This window comes from Bactrocera neohumeralis, unplaced genomic scaffold, assembly GCF_024586455.1.
Source record: "Bactrocera neohumeralis isolate Rockhampton unplaced genomic scaffold, APGP_CSIRO_Bneo_wtdbg2-racon-allhic-juicebox.fasta_v2 ctg5027, whole genome shotgun sequence".
Lineage (NCBI taxonomy): Eukaryota > Metazoa > Arthropoda > Insecta > Diptera > Tephritidae > Bactrocera > Bactrocera neohumeralis.
The window spans coordinates 2,826-14,796 of NW_026091999.1; the positions used below are offsets into that span (position 1 = coordinate 2,826).

The 11,971-nt window shown below is 40.3% G+C and overlaps 1 protein-coding gene across 1 annotated transcript; it reads right to left on the minus strand.

Annotated features, from left to right (window-relative positions):
- Positions 1-1,778: 1,778 nt before the first annotated feature.
- On the minus strand, positions 1,779-2,595 carry LOC126767275 (uncharacterized). The gene is made up of 2 exons (XM_050484839.1): positions 2,025-2,595; positions 1,779-1,975 (listed from the first exon to the last, which is right to left on the minus strand). Exons 1-2 carry the CDS (start codon positions 2,593-2,595, stop codon positions 1,779-1,781), a joined length of 768 nt encoding a protein of 255 aa, XP_050340796.1.
- Between the last annotated feature and the right edge of the window lie 9,376 nt (positions 2,596-11,971).

Sequence of the window (11,971 nt, forward strand, 5' to 3'; positions counted from 1 at the left end):
CATAGAAGAGGAAAGAGAACCCCACCTTGTGGTGTTTCCCTACTCACCCTACGCACTTCGATTGAGGTTCGATTCAACCCCAATACCGTCAAGAGCAGTTATTACTGCCTGCGGTAGGACATTGTTGAAAACTCCCTCGATATGCAGGAAGGTCCCAACAGCGAAGTCCTTGGCTTCAATGGCTTCTTCGAGCCATGACACGATAGTATGCAAGGCAGTGTCAACTGACCTGCCTTTGCGATAAGCATGTTGTGCTCTTGACAAATAGTCTCTCGGAATGCTCTTCCTTATATACCAGTCCATCAGTCTCTCCAGAGTCTTTAACAAGAAGGAGGAGAGGCTGATTGGCCTGAAATTCTTGGCCGTGACATGGGAGCCCCTGCCAGCCTTCGGGATGAACGTAACCTTGACTCGTCTCCAGGCCCCCGGGATGTAACCTAATCTGATGCAGTTCGCATAGATAGGTGCCAACCAGCTGCATGACACCTTAACAGCTTGTTGCAGCTGCGCTGGTATGATGCCGTCTGGTCCCGGGGACTTGAATTGTTTGAACGAGTTAATCGCCCACGTCAAGTGCCGCTCATCCAGGATGCTGACAAAGGCCGCGCAATCGTCATGCGGGACCTCGATAGATCCCCTAACAGAGGACATGTTGCTCGGAAAGTGAGCGTCGACAAGCATTTGAAGTGTTTCTTCACTACTGAGAGCCCACTTCCCATTTGCGTCTTTGAGATACCCCAGGGACACTGGGGTTTTTGCGAGAATACGCCTGAATCTCGAGAACTCGTGACAGCCTTCCACTTTTTCACAGAAGCGCTTCCACGAGGTCCTCTTAGCCTTCCTTAACTTGGACTTGTATATTGAAAGTCCAACTTTATACAAAGCCCAATCATCAGATAACCCACTCCTGCGGGCCTTGTTGAAAAGCCGTCTGCAAAACGCCCTAATATCTGAGAGCTCCGTAGTCCACCATAGAGGTTTCTCTTTGCCCTTCGGCGATCTCAGTGGACAAGACCTCTCCAGCGCAGCCTTGCACGCCGAGCTGAAGACTTCAACCCACTCCTCCACCGCATCGGTGGTGGCCAACGAGTCCACCCCCGGTGCGCGCGGGAAAGTTTGCCCAAGCCTCCTGCGGTAACCTTCCCAGTCCGTGTTCCTAGGGTTCTAAAAGATTTCCTAGGCGGACCTTCTCCGACTAGACTAAACTCGATGTACCTGTGATCCAAAAAGGAGTGATCGTAGAGGACCCTCCAGTTCGAGATCAGCGGAGCAATCGCTTGTGAGGTTAGGGTGAGGTCGAGAACCTCCTCTCTGCCTGCGGTCACAAAAGTAGGAGAGTTTCCTTTATTACATATGCGAAGATCTTCGCCAACAATGAAATCAAAAATCGACTCACCTCTACTGTTCGTATCCGAGCTTCCCCAGATCTGGTGCCGCGAGTTAGCGTCGGAACCGATGATGACGCCAGTGCCAGTTTTATGCGCTTCGGCTAAGGTCCGGAGATAAGCCAAAAATCTCCGGTGTCACACTCCAGTTTCGCTGTCACAATGTCAGCGCTGCTGAAATTAGGTAAAAGAAATACCGTTAATTCATTCCTTACCAGCATACAGGCTCTGTTCCTACCTGCATCCTTGGCCGACAGGAGCCTATGGCTCTTTGTCCTCAATCCAGATATACCGTTAACAGTCAGCCACGGTTCCTGGATCAGGACGACATCAGCTCCGTCTTGTTCCAGACGGAGCAATAGATTGGCGGAGGCCGCCTTCGCATGCTAGAGGTTAATCTGGAGGAATCTCATCCTTCAGACTTTCCTCCAGGAGCGCTATTTCAGCGCCCAAGTCGTGATCGACCCGAACCTCCTCAAACAGTCGTTCGAGGCTGAAGACGGAGTCGCCAATCGACGAACCGCCCCCAACACTCGCCACATCCGAGAGATCCGGATCGACTTCCACGGTCATTTGACCGTCGGCGCCCTCTGTCGCACCGATTTCCACGGTCGTTTGACCGTCAGTAACCTTCGACACCTCCACCGCAGGCACCGCAGCTTGGGAGGCCATCAGCCCTGGCATCAGATGGAAGTACTTTCAGCACTACCATCTCAAAACCATAGCTTATGGCTCCCTTTGTTTTGCTGAGAGGACGGATGGATTCCGTGTTTAGCATTATCAGCGCTTGCCGATACGGTTCATCAGTCCTCTCCAGCCATAAGACTTTCCAGTCCTGCGCTGGAAGTGAGGGATTGCAATATTTGAGGATTTCCTCAATCTCACTCGGAGTGGAAGGTTCAGCCGGCAGCCAAACACGAGCCCTAGGACGAAGAGGAAGATCCTCTTTGGCCACGGCCTCCAGTCTGGCTCCCTTCCAAACCTCCCCCACCTGAGAGACTGCCTTCTTGTACAAGATGGCCGATCTTTCGTCAGCACAACATGTTAGCTTATGCAGACCCTGGTGCCAACCGACACTCACACATTTCGGGGGTGGCCCCGGGTTTTCCTTGACCACCCTCAGGAAGACCGATGAGATAGCTACTGCTACCCTCTTCCATTCATCATGGGAAATAGCACCGTCCTCTCTACTGCGATCAAGGACCCCCATTATTCTGGCCCCAGCGCCTTTAGCGATTTCGCTAAAGGTTGGCGCTTTTCCTGTCCGCGGTTTCTTAACAAGGGAGGTTTCTCCCTCATGAGACCTCTGCCCCTTGACCGCCGGTTCTGTCCGGCTGGTTTTCAGTTCTACCCTATCGTCCTCGCTCAGCACTTTCTTGGCCCACTCAAGTGTACCAGCATGTTGCTCAGACACCTGACCAGCATGCTTGTCACCGTAGCACTCCAAGATTTTGTCCGCCAATCGGCGGTCGGACTTAGCTTTCTAGCTAAAGCTGCCTTGCTCTTACTCCCTGTGGATCCTTTCATAATTCTAGCTGAGGTTTCCCTGCTAGTGCTGGCGATTCCGCCGCGTATGAAGGATCCGCCCTTCTACTACTACTGTCGACGGTTTAGCGCCGGTTACCCTCAGTCTGCTACCTGAGGAGACACCTACTGGAGTCTTTGTCGTATTGCTGCCATTTCTCGGCGACGGTTTCGTCGCCATAGGAGCAGCATCCCCGCCTGGGTTGGATCTAGGTGCCGATTTCGACAGCCCTTCACCTCCCTTCGTCGTTCTTCCGTCAATTTTATTATAGTTAAACTTGTCCATGCAAAAAGGGTCCCCACTCAGAGCCGCTATCCGTCCCCCGGAAAGGTAGTCGCCTTTTATGGTCCCAAGGTTATCTCGATGACGAGGCCAAGGCAAGGGTTGACGTACGCCCTTATGAGGCAATACGTTCAGAGCCGAATAGCGCAAAGAGGGAGTCATCTCAACATACACCTACCACGCCAACTTAACGACGACGGGGGGAACGTACTCTGAGGCCTGCCAGGGTTTTAACGGGACGGGGGCAGTTGCGACATTAGCCTGTCAGCCATTTCTGATGAGTGTCACCTCATCGTACTCAGGTGTCAGAATGCCTCCACCACCAGCCCAGGGTTCTACCAAATCCAATAAAAAGTTTCTCAAAAACCAGTCCAAAGCCACAGTCGTCCAGGGAGTTAATAGGCCGTGAAGGCCGCAGGTCATTTAGCGTTACCCAGGATGCACCAGCTTGGAGGCGACCTGCCTTACATCCCATTACTTACACTAATAATATAGCGGCGAGGCAAAATGCATATTTATATATAGAAGACCGAAAAAAAAACGAATTTTCCAAAAATTTTTGAGAAATTTTTAAGTTTATTGATTCGAAAATTTGAACGCATATTAAGATATCTTTGGACTGTATTTTAAGTTGTTTTCTTGGAAAGAAACTACAGCTGATATCCAGGAACTCCTCTCAAAAAAGACGTTTCGCCGTAACCACTATATCTCTGAACTGGATCCTTTGACATTAAAAAACCGAACAGAATTTGTTTAAGTAATGTTTAATCTAGTAACTATGCAAAGGAATAAGCAAAATAAAATTCTTTGACAAAATGACGGCTTCTACAAAACAAAAAATTTTTATCGGTTTAATTACTAAAAAATATATAATATATAAGAAGCTTGTGTTATAACTTGAGACTAATCGCTTTAGCCATTTTCAAGTAATTTACATCACCGACTTCGAAAACACTATTTTGGGAAAAACGATTTTAAAGTTTGGACTTGTACTTCCAAGCACTCTAAAACGCCTTTACAAATTTGCGTGTAACTTCGAAAAGATTCAACGGAACGATGAAATTTTCTGTGTGTGTTCTCCAATATACATATGTACATTAAGAACATAAAATAAAAAAAAAATATTTTTTGAAAACGCTAACTGTATATAACCTCTTAAAACCCAAACGTAAAGGTGAAATCTAAAATTACAATCGTAGAAAACTAATAATAGTAATATTTCGCCTTTATGGTAGCTATAAAATTCAATTAAATGCTTCTGCTGAATAAATGAAATCATTTTAACTTACTCAAATAGTATTTTAAAGTCCATGCAAATCTTATACAAAGGCTTAAATTCAGCTGACACCCAATCTTAATTACAGAATGCATTGAATTAAAGCCTATTCTGTAAAAAATTATGTGCAGAAGTGCTAAAGTAATAGCCGAACGTTATTATAATGAATATTTAGTTATCAGATCTATCTGAAACTCATATCACTTTTTTTTTGAGTCAATATTTACAATTGAGTGAAACTAATTTTTTCTATACGTGACCTGGTCTACGAAAAAGAAGCTAACGTGCGAAAACTAGGTTTCTGGGAAAAGCTGTTAAAAATAATCGTCAGTTTCTCGTTATCTCATTAATTGTTCTCCTTTTTTTGACACCTAAGCTTTAATGTTAAGTATTGAAAATACTGAAATGTAATGAAAATACATAGTAAACAGTTTTAAGGAAATATATATTTCAAGCAATCAATTCAGAAAAATTCTCAAAAAGCACTCATAATTAAAAACTTTAATGATTGAGGTTAGCTCGGTAACGAAAAGCAAAAGTTACTTTCATTCCAATTTTATTACTTCTATCTTGATGATTGCCACAAAACGCATCAATTAATGGATTTATTGAGAGAACACCTCGATGAGCAGATAATTTCACGTTTTGAGCTGGTCGATTGGCCACCAAGATCGTGTGATATCACACCGTTAGGCTACCTCCTGTGGTGATATCTAAAGTCTAAAGTGTATGCGGACAGCCCCGCTTTGGTTCAGAATATTCTTTGCAATGATAATAACATTCCGTATTAAATTTGCAGTTTCTGTGTTTTTTCTTTCATAACTTAGAGAACCTCGAAATGGATGACCCAAATTTTGACTCAAAAAAAAAGTTTTAATTCTACTGCACTTATTTAAATTTTAAATGTATCTACAATAGTTTTCATATATTACTAAATTTTTCCGTCTTCCACTTAAATGTGTTCCCCTCGATTGCTTCGAACAACGGCGCTGAACGTCTGGGAATTAAATTGCCATCCGGACTCAATTTGCCAGCGATGCATTGCAATTGATGCTTGGAGCGGCAGCAGTGCCCGCAACATCGCCATTAGTAAACAGCAAAGCCAAATGGAGCCAAACCGAGCAGCTGTTCGAGCTCAATTGCGCGTCAAATTCCACTGGCGCTAATGGTCGTGTCGGACTTTTAAGCTTCTGCATCGTTATGCAAATGGCGGCAAATAGCTTCGAAATCTTTATGCCAACGTTGTGAAATAACGAAGCCACAGTAGACCGGTTGTCCATAAGAAAAATATGATTTGTTTTAACCCCATCATGTTGCTAATGGCAAGTTAAGATGATGGGGTAAAGGATAAAAAGGGTTTTAAATTGGCAATTTTTATTTGCTGAGACATATTAGCTTACGGTTTTTCACTCCTGTTTTGAGAACACTCGTCAGCAACTCGATATAACCGCATTGTTTGAAAGATTAAAGCCCACCGTCAACAAACTAACTTTGGACCATATCAGTATGGCTTTAATTTCTGAAAAATCAACAGCGGACCAGTATTCACCATACGCCAATTCCCGTAAAAGATTCGAAAAAAGTGAATCGACACATGCCACCTCTTCGTCTATTTTAAAGCACGAAAAGGACCTGCCTTTAAGCCGCAATATCTGAATTTGGTATCCCCGCACGACTAATACGGCTGTGTCAACTGACGTTGAGCAACAGATTCAGGAACGGAAAGAAGCTCTCCGAGCCGTTCGATACTAAACTATGTTTCAAACAAGGCGACTCCCTATCGTGTGACTTCTTCAATCTGCTTCTGGAGAAAATAGTTTGAGCTGCAGAACTAAATAGAGAAGGTACAATCTTCTATAAGAGTGTACAACTGCTGGCGTATGCCGATGATATTGATATCATCCGCCTCAACACCCGCGAAGTTAGTTCCTCTTTCTCCAGACTTTAAAAGAAAGCAAAGCAAATGGGTCTGGTAGTGAACGAGGGCAAGCGAAATATCTCTTGTCATCCTCCTCGTGACTTGGCTCCCAGGTCAATGTTGGCAGTCATAAAATCGAAGTCGTAAATAATTTCGCCTATCTTGGAACAGTATTAAAGCAACAACAATCTCAGCTTCGAAATCCAAAGCAAAATAGCGTTTGACAACAGGCGCTACTTCGGACTGAGTAGGCAATTGAGAAGTAAAGTCCTCTCTCGATGAACAAAGATCAAACTTTATAAGTCACTCATTATTCCTGTCCTGCTATATGGTGCAGAGGCATGGGCGATGTTAACATCTGATGAGTTGATATAACGTGTTTTTATGGTCCTTTTCTCATTCGATGGAATTCAGCTCTAGGTTATGTCGTCCGAATGGGCGAAAACACTCTAGCTTTGAAGAGGAAGACGAAAACACTCCGCTCGTTGGAAAGTACCAGGTGGGATTGAATTGGAAGACCTCCCATTGGCGCTAAGCAACGAAAAGAAGAACGACTGGCGCGCTGTTGTTAACGCGGCTATAATCGCGTAAGCGGTGTCTTTGGCAATAAAGAAGAAGAAGAAAAAGATTTGCCAAATTTACCCAATTTAGCCGATCTAATCAAAAAAAATTAAGATATTTATTTTTAAAAATTTCGTGCTTATTTTTAATTTTTTGCACGTTTATATAAAACAGGAATAATGGCACAATATAACTAATTTTCACTAAATACATCAATCTAAAAATACAAAGTTAAACTAACTCCTGAAATCTAAAATAATATGAAACGAAGAAATTCAAAATATTTTATATAATTTATAAATAAATAATAAAAAATTTAAAATGAACTCAGCCGAAAAGCACAGAAGAGCAATTTACTGTAGCTAACAAATAAATAACTAAATTACACACAACACACAAAAATACACGCGCACATATACGCCTTACATATGCACATACATATAAAGGCCAACAAATTCTTACACAAAACAAATCAAATCGCCAATAGTCATACCAGGCCAAACATGCGTACATTTGAGTATGTGTTCGTCAGGTGAAAAAATCAAATTTGCGCTTTGGAATAAATTCCCCGACAAACAACGGTGTCAGAGGAATTTTTGCTTTTCATTTTTATTTCTATCTTTGTTTTTATTTTTCTACTTTTTTTTATGAATACCGTTCTTTTGACTTTTCGATTGTTATTTTCTTGCCCCTGGTTAGTTCGAAAGAACAAGAAAGAATAATAATATCGAAGCAATTGACGAAGTTATAACGATATTCGAATTAAACTGCTAGCTAACGGTATAGCATGGGTGTGTGCATTGTGCACAAGCATATCTACATAAAATACTGTTATCGAACACTGATTGGCATGTCTGACAATCTATTTATTTTGCGCAAATTCTCGCAGACACACAGCTACTTTTTTATTAGTTTCAACTCGATGTTTATTGCTGATTCTCTTTGCTTTGCCTGTTTGTTTGCAAAGCGATTTTTTTTTATTTTTTGTTGTACTAGCTGTTGCTGCAAGCTTCAATTTGTATTTTGCATCCATTGCTTTGACTTGCTTGCAACTGCAACATGCATACCTTGTTGCTACAAATGTTGTTGTTAATATTATTCCCATATTTGTTGTTGCTGTTGCTGCTGTAATCCCATTGACGAATGAAAAATTGCATATTGATGGAACAAACATGGCATAAGCCCGGCAGGCACAGAGGCAATTGCGTACGAGTGACAATTTTCAATTTGTTTAGCATACATTTAGGCGAACCGGTTGTTAATAGCTTTGCATTCAGCTGTAACGGATTGTTAATGCACATCCACGCAGCTGTAATGAAATCGCGTCAATGGAAGTTTAAAAATAAAATATGTGCTTAGCTTTTACATATGTATACATATATATGCAGTGGTGCGACTGTATTGTGTATAAGTTAAATTATATTATTTTATTGTTTTATTAAATTAACATTCAACTTTATTTGTTTTAGCCTTATGTTGTCTCTTCCGTTTGCAACCAAGATCAAATCAGAAGAAAATTGAAACGTATAAAATTACCGCTTCTCTCTTTCCACGATTGTAGTTCATTCAGCTATTATTATTGACATTCGAATTAAATAACTTTTGTCAACTCTTCATTGTCAGTAGAGTGATCACTCTCCCAGCAATCAATGCGCTCTTGCTCTGCAAGTGTTGGCGATGCTGTTAAGTGTTATACTCATGATACTAAAAATGCATCAGAGAACAGATCTGTTACGTGGGTGGCCATTGCAGCTTAACTTATACATATAAGTACATACTAGTAGCTGTTTATTGCCCATTTTGATGCATTTAGCGCTTTTGGGCGCAGTGTGCACTACAGTAGCGTTCACATTTTACTGTCATTGCTCTTAGTTTTATATGTGTGTGCGCTATTAACTTTTATTTTTTAATAAATTTTTAGTATTTTTGCAATTTCTTGATTGCTTTGTTGAATAGCTACGACAACTATCGAAACATAAAGCAAATTAAGCTGCGTTTATGTAAAATGTGATTGTTTAATATATGTACGAAAGTGGGTTCAGAGTCTCATATGCGGTCAATCAAGAGCTTTTTTCTCAATATTTTAAAACTTTTGTGATAAAATAATTCAAAAAAATAAAAAAATTTTCTAGGCACCTGCCAATTTGAGATTTACTTTTAGAACAGCCTTTCGCTCTAAACACTTCCAGCTAGGGATGGGAGCAGGAGAAGGAATCAATATCGCAGTTTCACAAAATGACAAATCACTCAAGACTTAGTGAATCTTTAAAGCCCATATCCATGCCCCGATTTCCAATTCCACTATCTGCAGTCTATCAAATATTATTTCTAATAGTTAACATTTATAGAAATTTGACGGTTTTGTGTTGAAATTTTGGAAGATATTTCGCAACTTTTTTCAATATCTCTTCCTTTTATTGGACTATGTTTTTTAAAAGCCTAAAAATTAATAAAATCTTAAACACTGCCTTGTGGTACACCAATTCATATCGTCGTTCAGCAGATATGAAGTCTCCTACCCAACTATAGATTATTTATTATTAAATAAGACTCCAATGTTTTCTACAATTATAATGGTAGATTGTTTTTAATTTTTATACAAAGGCCTTCTTTGCCACACCTTATCAAACGTCTGAGCCACATCCAGAAGTATAGCCGAACAGATCCCCTCTGTGCTCAAATGCTTTCTTATTTCATTAGTAATGGGCTGACTTGCTCAGTCGTGCTATTTATCGCACGAAACCCGGAATTGTACCTGGCATTATATGGAGGAAATGACCCTCAAAAGACAAGGTAAAACGATTGATTGGCCTGTATTAAGACGGCTGTGTTAAGTCTTTCCAAATTTATTTTTCAGGATAATTCATGCGACTTTTTCCATGAAATTGATAGTACCCAAAACTAAGAATTGCATTAAAAGCAAAGAGAGCGTCTTTACAGCCATATTTGATAACTCAATTAGCATTTTTGTAAGTAATATTCCATCCTGGCAACTTTATGCATTCAAATTAAATCTTAAACACTGTTCCGTCGGTGAAATTTTCCTACTTTCAATAGAGTATGGTATTTTTTCATTTCTTTGCATTCAGTGTACCTTATTTTGAACTAATCCTGAACTATTCATTCAAGGGTATATTGATCTTGCTCCACTTAGATTTTTCACTTACAAACACTTTGTTTAACATTAAAAAATATTTGCGTGCCCTGAACACATTTTTTCGAAGATTATGGACATACAGCCTTGTTTTTGCAGTAACGTGAGTTTATTGTGCAGGGATTACTTGATATGGTCTAATAAAGCATTTCTCCGCAGTAATAAAAATGAAGACTCATAACAAGGACAGTATTTGATTTCACTTATCCTACTGAACTTAAACTCAAGTTGAAACACTTGGTTTTCACAAAAACGCGCTTTTGAATAGATTTCATTTTAGAACTCACCTATGCATTAAACTCTATTATTGGATTATCTCAAGACAATAAAAATCATGGTGTTCTCAACTAAACCGGTTACCTATAATTAGCCATTTTAATTTGACTGTTTTTGGTTAGGTTGTCCTAAAGGGTGATCTCTTTCATTGCCAGTACAACAGCGCCAGTGGCAAGACAGGGATGATCTTGATGATAAAGAATTTTCAGGAGATGCAGAAGGGCTAACAGTGGAGTCACATTATTGACATTATGTGTGGTTCAGAAACTGATGATAGCGATGAATGCGATGCCACTAGTCCCGAACAACCACCATCGAAAAAGTCTAGGCAATATTTATTAAAATAAATAAAAATAAATAAATAAAATAAAAATAAAAAAATTATAAAAATGTTTACTTTATAGTTTATGGCCAGAAGTCTGGAGTTATTAGAAAATTTATAAAAAAAGGCGATAAATGACACTTTTTTGAATAAAAAACAAATAAAAACAAATAGAAATTGTAATTTAATTTTTCTAAATTTGTTTCATCAAAATCGGACAAGTGGTTCGTGAGTTATGTTAAACTACGTTTTTGCCAAAATGTTACAAACTAAGCGAAAAACATCAGATAAGGAAAAATTTTTAAAAGATCATAAAAAAACTGACACATACGAACGTCAAACCTTTTGAGGGTTTTACTATATTGATCTAGTACCATCACCCTGACTTGGAATTTCCCTCACCCCAGAAAATAATCCCAAAATGTTCCACAGTGTTATTATATATGAAAAGAGCACTTCGGAATTTATTTTTGATTACGCAATTACGTCTAAGATGGCTCATCTGTTGAGTCCACTTTCGGGAATTGTTCAAGCATTTCGACTGGTAACTAGCGAATGACACTAGCAAGATTGTCCGCATATACTTTAGATTTTACATAACCAACAGGAAAAATCGAACGGTGTGACACTGCACGATTTTTGTGGCTAATCGACTGGTCCTAAATATGCTTACCGGAAGTGTTCTCTTAAAACCGCTGATTGGTAGGAATGTGTGGGAAATAGTGCATTTAGAGCAAAAACAAAAGTTCGTTACCATGGCACGATAACGGTCATCATTGACAGTTACATTCTATCGGCATCATTTTTTGAATAAATATGGACCAATGATTCCACAGCATACGGAAACTTGGTCCGTCCGTCCGTCCGTCCGTCCGTGCAAGCTGTAACTTGACTAAAAATTGAGATATCATGATGAAACTTGGAACACGTCTTTCATGGCTCCATAAGAAAGTTACGTTCGAAGATGGGCGAAATCGGCCCACTGCCACGCCCATAAAATGGCGGAAACCGAAAACCTATAAAGTGTCATAACTAAGCCATAAATAAAGATATTAAAATGAAATTTGGCACAAAGGATCGCATTAGGGAGAGGCATATTTGGACGTAATTTTTTTTGGAAAGGTGGGCGTGGCCCCGCCCCCTACTAAGTTTTTTGTACATATCTCGGAAACTAATATAGCTATGTCAACCAAACTCTATAGAGTCATTTTCTTCAGGCATTTCCATATACAGTTTAAAAATGGAAGAAATCGGATAATAACCACGCCCACC

What these genes read in the sequence shown, in the direction of transcription:
- LOC126767275 (XM_050484839.1), bottom strand. Translation starts at nt 2,595, where the DNA reads ATGGGGGTCCTTGATCGCAGTAGAGAGGACGGTGCTATTTCCCATGAT. An exon ending in CTGCGGTGCCTGCGGTGGAG is followed by an intron (nt 1,976 to 2,024) that starts GTGTCGAAGGTT and finishes TCGGTGCGACAG; the next exon opens with AGGGCGCCGACGGTCAAATG.